The sequence below is a fragment of the Candoia aspera genome, chromosome 1, assembly GCF_035149785.1.
Source record: "Candoia aspera isolate rCanAsp1 chromosome 1, rCanAsp1.hap2, whole genome shotgun sequence".
NCBI lineage: Eukaryota > Metazoa > Chordata > Lepidosauria > Squamata > Boidae > Candoia > Candoia aspera.
The window spans coordinates 238,776,705-238,796,605 of record NC_086153.1 but is presented as its reverse complement, the minus strand read 5'-3'; the positions used below and the strand labels follow the sequence as shown (position 1 = coordinate 238,796,605).

General features: G+C 41.1%; 2 protein-coding genes across 3 annotated transcripts in view; both read left to right on the top strand.

Moving 5' to 3' along the window:
• The window catches only part of PIDD1 (p53-induced death domain protein 1), a 36,881-nt gene extending 29,753 nt beyond the window's left edge, over positions 1–7,128 (top strand). For both annotated transcript variants that reach the window (XM_063289310.1, XM_063289311.1), the window contains one exon: positions 3,375–7,128. In XM_063289310.1, the coding sequence (XP_063145380.1) occupies positions 3,375–3,618 (244 nt within the window). In that variant the 3' untranslated portion in view covers positions 3,619–7,128. The remainder of the gene's footprint in view (positions 1–3,374) is intronic.
• Positions 7,129–14,171: 7,043 nt separating this feature from the next.
• SLC25A22 (solute carrier family 25 member 22) overlaps positions 14,172–19,901 on the top strand; it is a 79,130-nt gene continuing 73,400 nt past the window's right edge. The window contains exon 1 of the mRNA XM_063289297.1: positions 14,172–14,387. The gene's annotated coding sequence lies outside the window, so the exon portion shown is untranslated. The remainder of the gene's footprint in view (positions 14,388–19,901) is intronic.

The window sequence follows — 19,901 nt, the reverse complement described above, 5'->3', positions numbered from 1 at the left end:
ACTGTTGCCTTTTGCTTTCCTTCTTTCTTGGGCTACTTCTAGTGTCTCAGCGGACAGCCATTTTGCCTCCTTGGTTTTCTCTTTCTTTGGGATGTATTTTGTTGCCGCCTCCTGAACAATGTTGCGAACTTCTGTCCAGAGTTCTTCCGGGACCCTATCTACTAAGTCCAGTCCCTTAAATCTATTCTTCACCTCCACTGCATATTCCTTAGGAATATTAGTGAGCTCATATCTAGCTGATCTGTGGGTCTTCCCTAATCTCTTTAGTCTGATCCTAAATTGTGCAAGAAGAAGTTTGTGATCTGAACTACAGTCAGATCCAGGTCTTGTTTTTACCGATTGTATAGATGTCCGCCACCTTTGGCTGCAAAGGATGTAGTCAATCTGATTTTGGTGTTGTCCATCTGGGGAAGTCCATGTATAAAGCCGTCTCTTAGGTTGTTGGAAGAGAGTGTTTGTTATGCAGAGTGAGTTGTCTTGGCAAAATTCTATCAGCCTATGTCCTGCTTCATTTTCTTCTCCCAGGCCATGCTTACCTGTAATTCCAGGTGTCATTTGACTGCCCACCTTAGCATTCCAGTCTCCTGTGATGAAAATAACATCTCTTTTAGGCGTGTTGTCTAGTAGGTGCTGCAGATCCTCACAGAACTGCTCTACTTCAGCTTCTTCAGCATCTGTGGTTGGGGCGTATATTTGGATCACTGTGATGTTAGATGGCTTGCCCTGAATTTTAATTGAGATCATTCTATCGTTTTTTGGATTGTATCCAAGCACTGCTTTAGCCACTTTACTATTAATTATGAAGGCTACTCCATTTCCTCTGTGGTCCTCTTGTCCACAGTAGTAGATCTGGTGGTCATTTGATGTGAAGTGGCCCATTCCCGTCCATTTCAGTTCACTGACGCCCAAAATGTCTATCTTTAATCTTGACATCTCACCAATAACCACATCCAATTTGCCCTGGCTCATAGATCTTACATTCCAGGTTCCAATGGTGTGTTGATCCTTAGAACATCGGATTCGCCGTTCACCACCAGCACCGTCGGCTGCTAGCCGTCCTTTCGGCTTTGAGCTAGCTGCGTCATCACGTCTGAGGCTAGTTGAACTCATCCTCTGTTGCTCCCCAGTAGCATTTTGACCATCTTCCGACCTGGGGGTCTCATCTTCCAATGGTATACCGACATATCTCTGGTTGTACTGATCCATTTAGTTTTCACGGCAAGAATACTGGGGTGGGTTGCCATTACCTTCCCCAGGGATCGCATTTAGTCTGACCTCTCTGTCATGACCTTCCCGTCTTGGGTGGCCCTTCACGGTTTAGCTCATGGCATCATTGAGGTGCTCAAGCTCCAGCACCACGACAAGATAACGATCCTTTGCTGAAGATATTGATGATACTTCATCTCAAACCAGCAAATGACTTCTGTCAGCAGTTCCATATAAATGTTTAACAGGATAGGGGAAAGGGTTGAACCCTGAGACACTCCATAATGAAGTTCCTATGATGGCTGACCTCCTTCCCCACCACAACCATTCTCTGGACCTGCCTGCTTAGGTAGGAGCAGAAACACCATAACATTGTGCCTCCAAATCCCACCCCTTGCAGGTGATCCAGAAAGATACTGTGGTCAGCTGTATTGAAAACCACTGAAGATCTAGGAAGATAAGGATAGTCATGCCACCTCTATCCAAGCCCCACCACCAGTCATCTATGATAGCAACCAATTTCTGTCCATGCCCAGGTCTGAACCCAGTTCACCAAGGGTTCTGATAATCCATATCCTCCATAGCCCTCTGCAACCTCACAGCTTTCTCAATAACTTACATCCAAAAAGAAAGCTTAGATATAGGACAATAGTTGTCCAGTTTTGTTGGATCTAGGCCTCTTAATGAGTGGGTGAACGTCTTTAAGGGCCTCTGGCATCTCCCCTTCACTCAAAGAAACATTGACTACAGCCTGGGTCCAACTCCTAGTCCTCTCCTTGGTGACTTCAATTAGCCTGGTGGGGCAGGGATCTAATCCACAAGTGGCAGAGATAAGTTCACAGAGGTCTCTGCCCACTTCCTTGGGATCCATAGGTTCAAAAACCTCCCAGATAATATTACCTCTGCCATCTCAGTTGATTCTGTTCATCCCACTTCAACTTGGAGCACATGCCAGTGATTTTATCCACAAAATGCTCAGCCAGGTGATCCCAACCTGCACTGACTGGATTTTCCAGTCCATCCTTCCCTCAAAGGGACTGGGACACTTTCACAGTGTGGCTGACCAGCTTTTTGCAGATGCAGGAAGGGTGGGGAGGTAACTATGCTTCACTGCCTTTATTGCCACAGAAGAGGCTCTCACTCATGTGAGGTTGTGTTTGCTTCCTGTTTTCCTCCAGCATCACTCCAGGCACCTCTTTACCCACTTCATTTCCCAGAGCTCTTCAGTTAACCAGAGGGCTGCATGGGGTCAGCTGGCAGAGAAAGGCTGCTCAGGGGTGATCCTGTCAAGTACCCTGGTTGCCTTTGTATTCCAGAGGTCAACAAGGCACCCAACAGAAATGCTCTCCAGATTGCTGGGAAACTCTCCAAGTGCCACCAGGAAAGCTGCTGGATCTATCACTGTTCCTCACTGTATGAACTCAATATCTTCATTTGTTGGAAGAAGTATTGTAACATTTGAATGGGAGAATAATCCCAGTTCTTGTACCCCAAATGTGTATGTTGAACAATTACAAAAATTAGTTTTAACTTTTCATCTAAATAATGTATGTGATTTATTTAATAAAAAACCCACCTTGCATAGTTCTCTAGCTCGTGTATTTAATTTAGAATGTGGTGCAGACCTGAACATCTACCACTTTGGATACTTTCAGCCTGAGTTTATAATTTATGCCAAATCTTGGGCACAAAAAGGATGCTAGGGCCCTTTCAAGTCCACATAGCATGGTAAACAGCAAACTTGACTTGAAGAGCTAGCATGGGGGCATGCATGCAATTGTTAACAAACCCTTGCAGTTAATATTTCACGCAAGTACAAACTGTGGTGTTTACATGCACCCCCCCCCCCTCATGAGCACAAGTATTGCGGCTTCCTTTGGATGCTGCTGGATTCAGCATAAGACTACGTTTGGGTTACTCTGCCACCTTTATCCTCAAGTCGTAAGGATGCTTTTCCTATTCAGAAGACATTAGATTGGATTGCTGCTGAAATTAACAAGCTACTGCTTATTACTTTTTCATATGTGATCATTTTATGCCTTGTTATGTAAATTGCCTGGAGCATATTGAAAGGTATGATATTGATACTTCAAGCGAATGAGACTCCCATACGAGGGTTGTGTGTGATGTAAACCTATTTCTTCGCTGTTGTTCTTTTTTCTCCCTAGGGAGGACCTCCATACTCAGATTCTTGATATGCTCTTCTCCTGGGCTCAGCAAAATGAAAAGAACCCTGACTGCATAGACAAGCTGATTACAGCCATGCAGGATAGCGGCCGCCAAGACATCGCAGATGAGATCACCGCCATTATTGGACTGGGAAGGCAAAAATATACGGAGTCCATCCAGAGGGTGGGCCTGGGCCTGGACCGCAAAAGTAGCACAGAAGATTCTGCTATTGTTATGGGATAATTGCTAGCAAAGGGACGTCACCTTTTTACCTTGAATGTTGAGACTGCACAAAAGCCTAATAGCTGAGCTGTTTCTGGCCATTGCAAGAGCTAAGGCCACTGAACCAAGTTTCTAGTCCTGCACATGATGTAGAAATGCTTGATCTTTCATTGAGCTCCCCAACACTCATACTTGGGGCTCCTGGAATGGAAATGGCTGGCTGAGACTTGGGATGGTGCACTGAAGCTCTGGGAAGTTGTGAAGTACAATCATACTGGATTCTAAGTGTTGCTGTATTGGTGGCATTAATCTATAATAGCACTATCTCTGCTGGGGGGAAGAAAAAACACAATTTGTAACCTGGTGCCAAGACAAAGGGATAAAAGAATAGGGTTGTTCATCAGAGAAGGATTGGGCTAAGATGCTCTTGTATTCTGCCCAGGTACACGAGTTCAAAGGTCTTCGAACCTCTGAGTTTACCATGTGAGAAACACACAGCTCTTCTCAGATTTACCTTGAGTCCTTTGGGCTGTGGATTTATCTCTTACATCTCTCTTGGCTTTAGAAGAGGAGTTGGGGCTACTATCATGCTTTCTAAACCTCGCCCTTTAATTAGCATTATCTGATTCGCACACTGTGCTAAGCCATAATGCAATTTGTTTGGTTTTGTGGGAAACCAGAATGTGTAGATTAGTGTTTTGTATTAATCCAGCTAATTAAGATTTAGTCAACAAACTAGGATTAATCAAATCCAGGCTGTTCCTTCTTTAAGATTACTAGTACTGTCCAATTCTTCTCTTTAGTGTGTTGCTGCCAACTAGTCATGTTTCTGTGCCACTGAATTTACTTTTACTAGATACTTGTGAGCAGCCACTTGCAAGTTCATCTGGGATAAGTTAGACTCCCAAGGAAGTTTTACTAAGTTCCCTCTATTTTCCTTTAGGGCAAAAATGACCTTAAATGCATAAGGCAGGCTAGTACACAATACTGTCTACGGACCCTCGGAGTTTATTTTTTGTTTATTTGTTCCTTGTGGTAGAACTTCTGAGTCTCCCAAGTTTTAAAGTGATTCAGCCGGGCTGTCTTAAGGATGATGCAGTTTTAGAAGCAAACTGCATGCTGCCTTGGTTTGAATTGTTGCTTGGGGTGATCCTTGCCTTTACTTCAACACTTGGACCTTGCAGGACCTCCTATTTTTTGTGTTAAGAAAAGATTCTATACTATGACTTTGGGTCTTTCCCCTCCTGGGTAGATAGCTGTTCTTTGACTGATACTGTGATGGGGAATCTCTGTCATGTTTTAAGTTATCTCACAGCAGTTACTGAAGCACAGTCTTGAACTAGGGCTCCGCTGTTGCAATTTAACATGCTAGTCTCCCCCATTCTGTTTCATCCTTTTGGATGTCATCATCTGTACTAAGGAAAGCTGGGATTTGGGACCCATAAAATTGGATCATTCTTCCACATTTCATTTTACACCTAGACTGTTTTTCTTCAGGTACTCGCAGGAAAAAGGAATAGCACTGAAGGATATTAATGGGCAAGAGATGCTTCTTTGACCCTCTTTGGTCCTTCTAAAATTTTCCTTTAAAAATAAATAAGGAAAAAAAAAAGCCGAGCAGGCCATAAACAGATTGCATAATCTCTTCTGACAAACTCTTGGACCAGATGCTGTAAAACACTGGATCTCTGGCTCCACATAACGCATTAACCACAGTATCACTTTTCTGTTTGTGACTTAGCATGGAATTTAAAACTTAACCATTGTGATTTGTAAATTGCAATTTATGGCTTAGTATGATTCCGGTCATTTTGGTTTACTCAGTAGGCCGTGGTTAAGGCAAATCACATCAACCAATATAATGCGTCATATCCAGGACAGATTATTCCAGGTAGTTCCACACCCAATTATCTTGGATAGCTGTGGTCAAAGTCATCTGATCACTAGGACAATTTTTGTTTAGGTTTTTTTTTTCCAGATTTTTCTCCAAACATTTCTGTTCCTGAGTCACTTAATGCGCTTTTAGCTAGATTGGCTAGATTTTTATTGCTGGAGTTTTATTGCTTATAAAAGGAAAGATTAAATTGAGAATTGGGCAGATTTTTTAAAAAATAATTTTATTATAACAGACTAGCTGGAAAAAAATCTATGTTGTCACTACTGTTGAAGGTTGATCCTGATAGTAGGAAGCAGCTTTCTAATTCTGTGTCAGAAATAGGAAGGCAACTCACACTTACAGCCTCTCCTCTCTTACCTTTCAACCTTGGCTTCTTCCTTCTTGCCATCCTCTTTTCACGCCCCATCCTCTCAGTCCCAGCTGCCCCTTTAGTGTCCTTATGTAAAGTGAACCATTTTTTATTGTTCTTTTTAAAAAGTGGTCATCTTAAAATTGTCCTAGGAACTGGTGGTAGCTTGATCATTGTTGCTGTAAGCCATCAAGCCAGTTCTGATCAAACTGATGCAGATGCTCCTTTTTGCAAAAGCCGATGTCTTGTAAATGTATTTCTACTTTTTAATGCTCATGTCCTGTCAGCAGTTTCAGAGCTTCACTATTTGATTGTAAGTGCTGTTTAAAAACTTGTGATGTCCCTGAGTAAATACCTGGGATGTAAAGCTGTTCGATATTTTCTGTAGATGCTGATAAAAGGACATTTTCCCCATTTGGAAAGCTATGGTACTTTATTCGATGTTTGAAATGTTCATTTTTACGATGGACCTGTAAGAATCAAATAAGCACCAACCAGATGGATTTTTCTTGGTCCTGCGAACCCTTCATGTCTCTTCTATCAAGAGCTTAAGTGCTTTGCACCCTTCCATCTTAACAGGAGTTGCCAGTGGGCTGCATTCTTCATGTAGTTGGAGAGAGAGGGATTTACATTTAAGCACAAGGAATGATATGTTTCCATTTTCATCTCTACTTAGAATGGAAATGAAACAAAACAAACTTTCTGGATTGGAGTTCTACTATTTATTCCTTCTGTGGCCCTACCAAAAATAACTACTTTTGAGATTTAATTGTCAAATGCCTCTTTTCCCCCTTGCTTTGGTGTAAGATTTTTATGCTTGCCTGTATTAGGGAAAGCTTTATGTTTGGTACTCCAGTTCTGGAGAGATTAAACAGGGCATATTGCCTTTATTTGTAATACGTAGAATTTTGTTTAATCTTATATAAACTAACAATGTAGGTTGCTCTAATGGAATGCGTCAAAGCTGCTAGCCCCAGACAAATGAAGATGGTGGCAATCGGTACCGTCTGGCCTGCTGAAGATTGCAAAGTGGTTTGCAAACTGCTTTCGAAATAAGATGTCCCCATTCTGCACCACTATAATTCTTTGCAAAGAAATAAATTCTGCAGTCTTTCTAAATAATGCAAATATTCTGAATGTGTGTACTGTGTATCATTTATTCCTCTTCTGTGTACTTGGATTCCTCTGCAGTTCTGAATATTTTCCTTTCATGCCTACTGAACTTTAGAGGATAGAAGTGATTTTTTAAATAAATTTTAATAAAATGAGTTAGTCTGAAAAGACATACAGTACCACACTCCTCTTGATTTTTGGCTATTATTAGCTGGGCAGATTTAAGGCAAGAATGCTGGGTTCACACACAGCCTGGCTTGCGGTAGGGGGCAGCAGTGCTGCTCCAAAGGTCTGCTTGCCAAGAAAAGAGACCACAGCTTTAGTCAACCTGATTTTTTTGGCCAGGACAAGGTGTCTGTCAACATGCAATAAAGAACATGAAGTATTTTGGCACAGAGATAAGAGCAGAGTAGATTACATTACTTCAGTCCACCATTTATGTAACAGGTTGAATTGTGCTTTGATAGTTCTAAAGGAAAAGCAATCCAATTAATTGGCAAAAGTTAATTTTTTCGGTGCTGGGTAACTGATGAAGCTGTTGAAATATTTTGAAGAAACGTTGTTTAAAATCATTTATAGGTCACAGTCTCTGACGAATAGTATTTTGCAGTATATACAATTACAGTATGGATGTCTTCTTCCAATTGGAAAAAAGTGATAACAGGATTTCAAATTTGGCCATCATAATTCAATTTTACATTACTGAGTAACATTGAAAAGCTGGTTCCCATGCAAGATCAACTATGCACCAAGTGACAAAGTGTACTGGAAAATGCTGCCCTTATCTGTGATCTTACAAATGGTCTCCCATGTGTTTTCAGGGTAGCATTTACCTAAATTTTATTGGTCATCTTGAGCTATTGATCTGCTGATGTCAACACATCTTCTAAAGGGCTTTCTGGAAGCTGGTTGGCATATTATAGCTTGGTAAATATAATATTGGATGTGGTATTTTGATCTTGTTAGTGTTCGTGCTTTAATATATTTTTATATTACTATATTTGGAGAGTCAATTTAAAAGTAGTATAGGAATTTTATAAATATTACAGAATAATGGTAAAAATGAAGCTCTGAGGGGAAAAATTATGTCTTTACTGAATTGGGAATACAGATAATATTTAAACTGTTACAGAAGTGATTCTTGCTTGTCTTACCTGTTTTTCCTAGCAAGGACAGAGTTTTGTAGTACCTTTTATATAGCAGAGCTGGGCTGAGAATAGATCTAGATTTGCTTGTAGATCTTCAGATAACCTGTGTTAAGTCAACACAAGTGTATACTTCTCCAAATGTGGAAACAAAAGCTTTTTCTCTTCCTGAATTGGGTTCCTAAAATCAGCATTTGGGACAAAGAGGAAAGCTTTATATAAAAGGATTTGTGTGTATAAGTTCCAGTACTGGTATCCTAAACAAATTCATGGGCTGCTGTTATACATCTGACTTCTATTCTGACATTGTGAAGTAAACCTCAATAGAACCTGTCTCTTCTTACTGTCTCTCCCGGGACATGCTAGTCTTCATTCTGAAATTCTTTTACATAAGATCTTTAACTAAGATACTTATTATTAAGTATCTAGTATGCCCCCCCCAAAGTTGCTTACACTATTCTCCACCCTGTAGCCTTCTAAATGCATTAGGTCTGCAACGCAGAAATCAGTTTGCTGGAGAATTCTAGGAACTGCGGTCCCAACAAATCTAAAGGGCACAAGATGGGGAAGGCTATCCTAGGGTAAAGCATTCTTAGCATTAAGGCATTACCCAACAACTACAAGTGGATCTAATGTATGCTCCTCCCGCCCCCCCTCCACATTGATATTTTCAAGCTTTTCAGTGATGACCACTCATGAACTACATTGGGAGAAGCACACAGCTGATACTCTTCTGCTCTGGGAAAGAATTTAGGCACAATCGCCAGAGATGATTTTTCCCATTTTTATCTTCCTGTCAGTTTTTAAGCATGCTTTTGTATGGCATGATTTCAGTATGTGCTCTTTCCTGTTCTAAAAGAAAAAAAAATTACTTTGAACAGGAAACCTTGGTAACAACCAATGTTGGCTGAACACAAGTTCTTTCCTTTAAAAAAAAACCAAAAAAAGGAGAAGTGAACCTCTTTGCTGCCGGCAGGATTAAAAGCCGCTCAGAACAGCATGGACAATGTATCTAATATGCAAATGCTGCCACCATCTACAAGGCTTGAGTTCATTGTTTTCCTGTTTGTTGTTTCAGCAGTAATCAGACTAGCATAGCAGACTTCAAGTTGTTCACTGAAACACCAATCTCCATGTTTTTGTACTTTTTATTGCTTTTTATAGGCTAGCTCTTCAATAGCTTATGAGAGTATCTTTTAAGTAACAATTATATGTGATAGGTGGGTGGGTTAGTAAGAAGGGAGAGGAGAGGGTGGTGGAAACTGCCAATGAGTCCTAGTGTATTAGCACAGGACCAGAGTGGGACAGCTTTCCTAAGGGTAGGTTAGCAGTCGTAAGTAGCAGCCACAAGCAGTAGGGTAGAGGTAGGAATGACTGTAGTAAAGAGGATTTGCTCTTGGCCTAGCTGGCTGGACATATCTTCCCCTGTAGCAGGTGGCCTGGCAGGGCTGAAGCTGCCTTTAGGCAACTGTAGCCAACTGATATTAGATGTCTTGAAAGGATACCACCACCACCACAATCGTTATTGCTACCAGAGAGCAAGAGATAGTGTGTTTAGGATTTTCTTTGCTTTGGGTGCAAAGTACCTTGATTTGCAGGAGTGAGGATTCTGTACAATCAAAGTGGGTGTGCTTCGAGTCCCATCAATCCATCAGTGTCATCTGTCAGAACCCAGGAAGCTTGACTTTTCTGTTGCAACACTGCCTTCTGGAACAGTATCCCCCAAGATCCATAGGTTCCCACCCTGATGTTGTTTAAAATGTCCTTGAAAACCTGGTTCTTTCCCCAGGTTTTGGATTAGGGTAGGTGGTGAACCCTTTACAGGATTTTATATGTTAATGTGAATGTTTTTCTTTGGATGTACATCATTCTTTCCTAGTTTTATTGTTCTTACTATTTTTAATTTGTATGCTACCCAGAGCCTCCATGGAGCTGAGTAGCCTTCTAAATTTAATAAAACAAACAAGCAAATCCAATTTTGCTCAGGTAACAACCTGTCTATATTTGGCTTTTGCAACAGATGTTCCTGGTTGGTCTGACTACCCTTCTTAGCAACTGAATAGGAAAAATGTATCGATGCTCCACTACAGTAGAGGAATATAAACACTCAGATACTGCTTAGCTATTGTTATGATTTAAATTTCCAAATTGGATATAATCCAGCAATCACTGTGATTTACAAAAACTTAAAATATCAACAATGGAAAATTAAAATTAGTTAGCTGTAATTTAGCAAGGGATTATAGTTTTCTGGAAGAGCTCATATGAATCCCTCACGTGCTTATTTGGGAGATAGGACAGCAGCCTGTCAAACTGCATTTTTTTAATGGGTCACGCTTTATCAAGGGTGTAGCAGATTGCAGCTGTAGTCTCTAAAGTACTTTTTGAATCACCATTTTAAGATTGCATTGCACACTGCCAATATGAATTTCCGCCATGCTCTTTATCCAAAATATTTATTTTGTCTGCCAATAATTTTTCTGCGTTGATGCTTATCGATCTTGTGGAAGAATTGTGTGAAAATCAAAAGCCACCTCACTCCTCCTCCATGTCTCCAAGTTGGTATGAATGTATTATGTTGATGTTTGGATTTTTAAAATCTTATGTTACCCTAAAACCACTTGTATTCTGAAATAAACATAAGGCCACACAATAATTTTTTATCTTGGAAGTGTGGCTGCCTTTGGACTGTGCGAAATAAATCAGCTCAGCCTTCCCTCACCTGGTCCTCTAGACTGTGCTGACTTCTATTCTCTAATTGGAGTCTGCACCACAATTACAGTGACAGTTGTTGAAGTCCAATGCAGTTGGACAGCACTGAGTTTTGGAAAGGTAGAGGTGCTAACCATACTGTTTCTGAGGAGCCAGTCTGAATAATAATCTGTGTTTTATCCCAAAGTTTACATTTGGCAGATTATAAATGGCATATATAACCTCAGGATTCCTGATCTTTAACCTTTTGACTTCACCTTGAATTTGTTATTGCCAAATGTATAAACATATTGCAGCCTAATTTTTTATTTGCATATTGTTGATGGGTATCCATCCCACCCATGCAGCTTAATTCCAAAACATGTTGTTGGTTACTGATAATGGCTGTCATCCAAACAGGAAGAGGTAAGGAGATTTTCCAATTCTGGAATGCCCTGAGCAATAAGATGTATCAATCAATCACTTCACATACTATCTCCAGAAGATCCCTTAAAATCTTCTAAATTTCTATTAAGCCTAGTTTAACCTGCTTCTGTTCCTTTATTAATATTTTATCTGCACATTTCTTATTCTGAGCCTGTGTCACTACAATGCATGTGTGATAGAACATGGGGAACAATATGCTGACTTTCAGGATAGTCTCTAGATTAGATATCCTGGCTTGCATAGAACAGCCTGAGAAAGATTGGAATAAAACTGGGCTTTGGTTATACTTGTGGAACACTAGCCATTAGCAAGGATGGCTGCATGTGACAGAGGGTCAGTTAAGGCTAGCAATTAAGTCAACATCTTCTCTATCTTATTAAAAACTGTCATTTGAAAGCCTTGGCTGACCAAAGACATGATTGGTGGTGGAGGCTGTTATCTAAGGGCTTATCTGGTGAGGAAGGTCATGGTGTTGAATGTAAGAATAGGAAATGATAAAAGAGCATGAATTAATTATAGAAGAAAAATAGATATGTTGGGTGATTGTGAAACAAAGGAGAGAGAAGGAAGTAATATATTTTAATGAAGTTGGTCCAAACTTCTGGAATGTAGTTGATGAATACATATAGGGAAGTGAAGAAGTTGGTTTAATTATGCAATTATGTTGGTTTAATTCTGGCATGTATGTCAGAAAAGGTGAACAGTTAGCATCTAGATTGTTGTGGGTGTGGAGAAAAGAAGGAATTTTTAAGTTGGTAATAGTTGTTGTGAAAACACCAGTCTCTTTGAGGGTAAGTGTCTTCAGCAAGGAATGAGTATTTTCAAACTCAGTGCCTGCTGAGCTTACAGTTGCATGTTATACTCCAATGAATGATAATAATGGAAGAACCAGGGATGAGTTTTGGGGAAAATTGTGCAACATTCTGAATGAATGCAGTCAAGAAGGTGGAATTATTCTATTAGGTGATAGGAATAGATAGGTGGACACTTGATGACAGTGGTAGAGAAAAAGTGTCAGTTGGGTCATTCAGAGACTCAGGAATGAAGAGGAATCATGATTGGTGTGAATATCTGCTCAGAAAAACATATATTTGTTTCTAGAAGATCATTTAAGCATAACTCACTTCATGCATACACATGTTCAAGAAGTGAATCTGAAAGTATGACTGACCTGATAGTTTATGATAAAAGACAGAGAACTAGAAAAGGTCACAAGAGTGATGAGAGGTTCTGAACATTTTTGACAATGTCAAAAATGACAGAACATTTTTGACAGTGTCAAGAATGATTCTTGAGGGGAAAAAATGGAAATGAAAGAAAAGGAAAATAAAAGGAACTAGAGTAAAAAGGGACATGGTGGCGCTGCGGGTTAAACCGCTGAGCTGCTGAGCTTGCTGATTGGAAGGTCAGTGGTTCGAATCCGCGTGACGGGGTGAGCTCCCGTTGCTAGTCCCAGCTCCTGCCAACCTAGCAGTTCGAAAACAGGCGAATGTGAGTAGATTAATAGGTACCGCTTCGGCGGGCAGGTAACGGAAGTGTCTACGGACAAACGCCGGCTCTTTGGCTTTGAAACGGAGATGAGCACCACCCCCCAGAGTCGTCCATGACTGGACTTAATGTCAAGGGAAACCTTTACCTTTACCTAGAGTAAAAAGTACAGTGACTGCACAAAGAGAAAGTATGAGTCCTGCATTAAAGTGTTAGGAGATAGATTGGTCTCTTAACAGAATGGAAAGTGGACATAAAGAATGAATATGTGGAAGCTTCCTGGAACAGAATTAAACAAAATTTATTTATTTATTTATTAAATATATTTATATAGCCACCCAACTCACACATGATCGCTCTGGGTGGCTTACAGAATTAAAAGCACTGATACAAAAAACCAGGCACCTCCCCACCCCATTTAACTCCTACTGTCATGAGCATTGATGGTGAGGAGGAGGGGGCTCCTATCCAGGGGGGAAAACGCAGGTGTAGCAGTGAGGAGTTGAGCAGCCATTCAAAGAGACACAGATCAGACCCGCCTTGACTTTGGGGTTTATCTGTCTGGGTTTTCCCACGCTTCTTCAGTTTGTTAGGATTTTCCGTCTAATGTAGCAGTAATAAAACACTAGAGACCTATTCCTCGTCTCAGCGTGGTTCCTGACTGTTAGGACACCTACATTACTGTACTGAAGTGTGTCAGGTTACACTATTGGAAAGTATCACATGGATGCTTGATGGGATGAATTGTTGAAAGAGAATGTGGAAGAGAAAAACTGCGTAGGAGAATGATTGCCGCAAGAAATGAGGTTGAACGAAAGATATAGTATAATATGCATATTGAGAAAAAGATACCTGGAAAGAACATACGTTAGAGCAAGGAATGGGTTGAGAGTCAAAGAAGCAGAGAAAATGTAGACTGGTGTACTGGAATTTTTTAAAATGTTAAGTAAATGGAATTAAAGTTAAAAACAATGAGAGGTGAATGACAGCTATGGGAAGCAAGGCTTTGGATGGACAGAGATTTTTCAGTGTGAGGGATTCACAAATGCATCCTAATCCTATGCATGTTTTTTCCCGAAGAAACATCATCAATTGCAAATGGACTTCACTCCCAAGTGGCCTTTGCATGGTACTGTACGATTAATTTTTCCTGTGTGCAAAAATACTCCGTGTATTTTTTTGCTAAATTCCTATGTTATTCTAGTCCTGCCGGCCAAGGCCAAATTTCTACTCTTCCTTTATTCGACCCCGACGGCCTTCTGGAAGCGAGATGCTTGCATTTATGCGCTTTGGCAGGGAGATGTCGCCGACCTCACCTCGGGAAGCGGGTGCCGAGACGCGAGCAGCAGCGGAGAGGGCCCCGAGTTCGGCGAGGGCGAGCTCTGACGCGGCCGGCTTCACGTGAGCTCTCTGGGGGCCGCGAACTATCGTGCGTAACCGGGAGAGCCTGCAGGAAAGGCGCTGCCATTCCCGCCAGCCACCGAAGGCGGCGTGTGAGCCGGAGCTGAAGAAGAAAACTCTACGGACATCCTGGTCTGTACCACTTGAAGAAAAAGCCGGAGTAGAGGGAGGGAAGCAAAGAGACATATAACCCAGGAGGACTGGTGGTTTCTCGGTAGTTTCCAGGCAGAGGCAGGGACCCCAAGGGCTCGGTCGCTCGGTGAGTGTTGCTGCCGCCTTTCACCCCTTTCTCGCTTGCTCGTTGATGCAGATGAACTGCCGGGGGAGGCTTGGCGTTGTGCAGATCCCTCGTTCGGCTCACGGAGGGGCGGATGAGCGCCCGAAATTGTTCCGCCGATCCGTTCGCTTCGGGATTTGCAAGCGCAGCTGGCTTTGTGGCAGCCCCTTCCTGCCCGTGGCAGCGCTTAACTTGCACGCCGGCGGGGCTCACCCACCCACATTTCTCGGTTGCCGCCTTCCCTCCTGCAGACTTGCAGAATGAAGCGGCCGGATTAAACGCTGGTGCCTACGACGAACTCCCCTGTTAATCCAGAACGGCGTGAGGAAGGGCGTCTTCTCTCGGAACTCCACCGGAGAGGTCCCCTCCGCCCACCGCATCTGTTGCATCATGCCCCTTTTCGCCCGGGAGGCCGGCAGGGTCTCTGTCCTTACTACATGCCTACTTCCTTTCAGCAAAAATGCGGCTTCCTTGGAAGTTTGAATGAGGCTCGCTTTTGTCCCCAAATTATGGGAAGCTGGGAGTTTTCTATTTCCTTGGCCTCCCAGGAACAGTATGACGATGATGCCCATTCCCCCAAGTCTTCTCCCCGCTGGTGACCTCCGGCTAAGTTGGTCTGCCACCTTCATCATTCCCCAGCCAGAAGGGGATAGTAAGAATTGAACTGCAATTCGCAGCATATTTGGTCGGCTGCTCCTCATAACCATTTGCATTTGGGGTTGTGCCTGGCTTTTTTTTTTTAAATGCTTTTGTTTGGGGGATGTGGGCAGAAAGGAGGATCAGAAAGAGCCTGGCAGTAAAGCAGGAGGAGGTACAATAAACATGGAGACTGAAGAGGGTAGTGGGCATAAAAACCTTGCCAGTTTCTGCTGCTTCATCCTGCAGTGTTTGAAAGTCTGATTTTAAGGGTTTACTCAGCACTGTATCCAAAGTTCAGTGGGACTTACTGCCAAGGTAACACTTGGAGCCTAAGTTGTCCTCTGACCTTTCAGATGTGGCTTCTTGGTTATCTACCCACATTCTAAAACTGTGTTATGTTTCTTTTGACAGTGTGACTCTTGTTTCCCCATGTTTAACTTTTGAGGGGTGGAGTTTAGTTTAAATATGCATTCACTAATCCTGAAGCCTTTAGTGGTGAAAAAAGGTTACAGAATGTAAGCTCATTGAACAATTGGATTATTCTCTGCCAGACATCTTTCTTTTTTTTGTAAATAAAAACACCTGTAGAAACCACACTACAGAATTCAGGATATTTGAAGCTACCTGGGTGACACCTTTAAGAGACAGTGCATTTTAAAAGAAGATAAGACCAGGGTGTTTTCTGTAGGGGAGCTTTGCAAAAACTGACCAAGTAAAATGTTTACAATGTGTTCTTCTTACAGAGGTAATACGTCCTTTAATCTTCTTCCCAAGTACCCTTTGATGCAGCCTCTTCCATCCTGGAAGACAATGTACCACATTCTTATACCACAGTCTCTTGTCACACTGCTGTAATAGGGAATCTGCAGTCTTGCCAGGTCTGATCAAACTGCTTGCAGATTTGTGTTACATTTTAGTATCAGAAACAGAGCAAGATACAGGCACACAAGGTGCCCTTATGTGAGCTTGATTCAAAGGCACCATGCTTTTTAGTCCATCTTGGAGACAGGGCATTCTGAAGTCCCTTGTATAAAATTAGCATATATTTTTGTTTTATTTGGGATCTTTTGTAATTTGCTGGATTCCTAACTAATATATGTGCTTAGGCACAGGGTCAAGTTGGGCATTTTGCAGCTCTGCACTTCCTCTTCCTTTTTATTGGTGTTGTCTGTTCAGATGTATAGCCCCCCACCCCCGATAATCTGCGCTTTGCTTTGTGATATCTACTCATTTAGGACCTAGCACAAAATGATGGCAGCCAAATACATGGCTGCTGTGCGACCATATGCTAGTGGTAAATTTTGTAGAAGGTGGCTGGATTAGTACTCTTAGTTAATACTCTTTGAAACAAGGTTTGTTCAAGGTTATCTTACATCCTTGCCCTAGGCACCTCATGGAAATGAAGTGATGAATTATACATAAGTGGCTGATTTCTCTCCAGGAACAATCAGATAATAACTCATTTTTTCTAGTTTTATGCCTTTCCTTTCCAGTTTATTTCGGTGGCTAAGCAAAGCACACAGCAAGTTCCTAATAGCATTGTTCAAAAGGGGAAAAGAATTAATGACATCTGCCACATAAGGAGTTTGCGAATACTCACCCCCATACTCTTTACTCTTTCCAGCAACCCAGTGAGCTAAGTTAGACTGAAGTGATTGTCCAATGTCATTGATCAAACTAACAGAGATTTCAAATCAGGTGTTTCTACTTCATCTCCAGCACTAGTTGTAATACCACATTGGCCCATATTCTTAGTTTTGATATTCTTCTTTTGGCTGTTGAGCCACATCATTGTTCTCATGTCCAGATTTCAAACTGAGCATTTCCTTGTCCTCTGTGGTTGCTATCTGACTGTAATCTACCTGTCAACCAATAAAAGAAACACCTGCTGAATTTTTGCCTGAATTGCAGCTGATAGTATATGATACTTAGAGGACCTGCATGCTGAAATATGTAAATAGAATGATTGATGTGACCCAGTGAATGAAGGAATTGGATTTCAGAATGTACCCAGGGATATGATTTGTCAGAGCATGTTTGTTAGCATATTACTGTCCTATAGTTACACTTTCTTACCAGTAAAATGGAAGTAATAATGTTTTGTCTCAGAGTTGTTGAGAAAGCCGAATATACAAGAATGTAATCAATTTCCCATGCAACTACATAGACATGAGATTCTTTTTTAAATGTTATGACAGCCCCCAGATGTACATATAAAACAAATATATACACAGCATGATTCTAAAAGGTACATTACAGTATTTAATGTTTGATAGGATAGTTGTTAATTTACTGGCTTAGGCTAGATTCATTGTCTTCTTTGTTTAACATTTTCGAAAGCAAGCTTCACATTTCTCTGTTGAATTGATTTTCTGTTTTGAGGTGTTGTGTTTGCTAGAGGAAAAATTGGTTTTCTAAACCTTTGAAAGTCAGATACATAATGCAGAAGTAATGTTTTAGGTATATCATATGTTCTGCCTAAATCATGTTAGTTTGCACTATATATTGTACTCTGGTTTTGCTGAGTGTTGCACAATGTTTCATTTTCAAGGAGGCCAAGCAGAGGGGGAACATTTGAGCAGAAAAGGAAAGTTAAAAACTAAGAAAATAAAACACAGTTGCAGAAAATAAATTAAGCTACCATGCATACATTGCATGGCAGAATTGGCAAATACTTACTAAAACTCAAATAAAATGTACATAGCAATAATAGAAAAGGCCTACAAGGAAAAGTCATATTAAAACACATTTGTTGGGTGCTAGTATTAACTGCAGCATATAACTAGGTTCATAAGGCATGTTAAGCCATGGCTTGCTTAACCATGATTTGTTTATTAAACTACCATTGGTTGACTTTCAACAACACAGCAGTCAATGCCAAAACAAGCCATGTTGCAATTTAATGTGATATGTGTACCTTGAGAATGACAAGCTGAAGTCCTGAGCGAATAGAAAGGTGTTTCACAGGATTTTAGATTGGGGAATCTGAATAAAAACCTAGCAGAGCAGGAGGAGGGCTAGATTTAAAGTTTGGGCTTGTGCTTTGGTCTCTATCTTGTTCTTTATATGTTTCTAAGGGGAATTTTATGAGAAAATTTCTGTATTGCACCGTCACATGTCTTCAGAAATAACATTGCCTGTTCTCTCACTTCAGATTTATACCCTCTGATTCATTTGCATGTGTAGAATCTCCCCTTTGGATTGTATTCCATTTAACCAGATACAGTATTTCCAGATAATTAAGTAAAAATGACAGACCCTCCATAAAGCAAGCAGTTAAACCTCTTAAGGAGACTGAAGGTAGATATACAGAGGGAGTGTAGGTGGTTCTGAGGGAGGCTGCGCAGCTGCTGTAAATATGCTTTACCATCATACCACCTTTTTTTTCCAACGGAAATGCTGATTCTTAGATCTCTAGCTTCTAGTGCTTCCTTCTTTATGTTGCACTGTTAAGATCTGTTTGAGGAGGAGGAAATACTTTAGGCAGCTTGACTTGTTTTTGTACTAGCATTCTGCTTCACTTTTGTGTACCGCAAGAAGTGCCATTTGATTGGTGTAGATGGGTAGACCAACCAAGCCATTGACTGTCTTGAAACTTTGATTCTACAGTCTTAATACTTGAACTGTTCTGCCGCTTATTCTTAGAAACTGGTCTCCATCTCCATTGTGAACAAAGGACCCTGAATTTGTAAAATTGATGAGTGTGGTTTTATTTCAGAGTTACTGCTGGAGCCAGTACACTATAATGATGCATCAGGAATGGCTGTATGAGAATCAGATTTATTTAAGGACTTGTATAGCCACCCATATTACAAAACACAACCCTGGGTGACTAACAAAGCAAAACAGTAAAAAACACACAACCCCAATAAAAACCCCTGGCCCCCCGGGGCAATACTCTCCTGCATATCAGTGTACCACCTTGTTGGGCTCAAGCCTCATTCTACCCCAACACTTGTGGGAAGAGCCAGCTCTTCAAGGCCTGATGAAGATACAAAGAACATGAGAAGAGGGAGATGGTGACAGACAAAAGGTTGAAGGATGAATTGCTTAATTCCTATTTTGCACCTGTCTCTTCACAAAAGGAAAAAGTGGTCCAACTTCTCAAAAGGTGCACCATGGGGACAGAGGAGAAATGCAGGTCAAAATAGGCAAAGAGGTGATGAGAGAATGAATGAGTTCAGATCACCCAGCCAGGTGGAGTAGTTCCCAGAGTACTAAAGGAACTGGTGGATGTGATATTAGAACCACTAACTTTAATACTTGAGAACTGTTAACATACAGTAAACAGTGAAGTCAGAGGCAAAAGAAACTTTAAAAATCTAGACCATGATATTCACCTTACTGATAGTAGTCATTCACACAGAATCATTTGGGGTGGTAATACAGTCATGTTTGTGTAATTTGATCAACAAATACAGTGCGTTGTAAAACAAACCAACCCTGAGTCTGTTCAAACCACAGGGATAGATGAAATGTTAAGGTTCAGCTTTGAGACATCCAAAAAATTGGTTTTGGATTAGTGAAGTAAGAAAGAAATCAAAACTCTTTTAAGGGCAATATGTGAATCGACAGTTGTTAGATGGTCTGTCAACAAACAATGGATGGAGTTGGTATTTTAAGGTGCCACATTAATAGCATGATACTCTCTTTGCAAGCCTACTCTGAAGGCTGTTTCCTCTTTTTACAAGGAAGAAGGAGACAATCTGTCCAGTTCCATCACCTGCAAAAGGTTGCATAGATACTACAAAAAAATCCCCTTGCTGTTCAAGGTCACAAGAGAGAGGCTTTTCACCTACTGTACGTCTTCCCACCAGTAGAGTGTACTATTCCAGAAGTTGTGCTTGACCCCTGTTC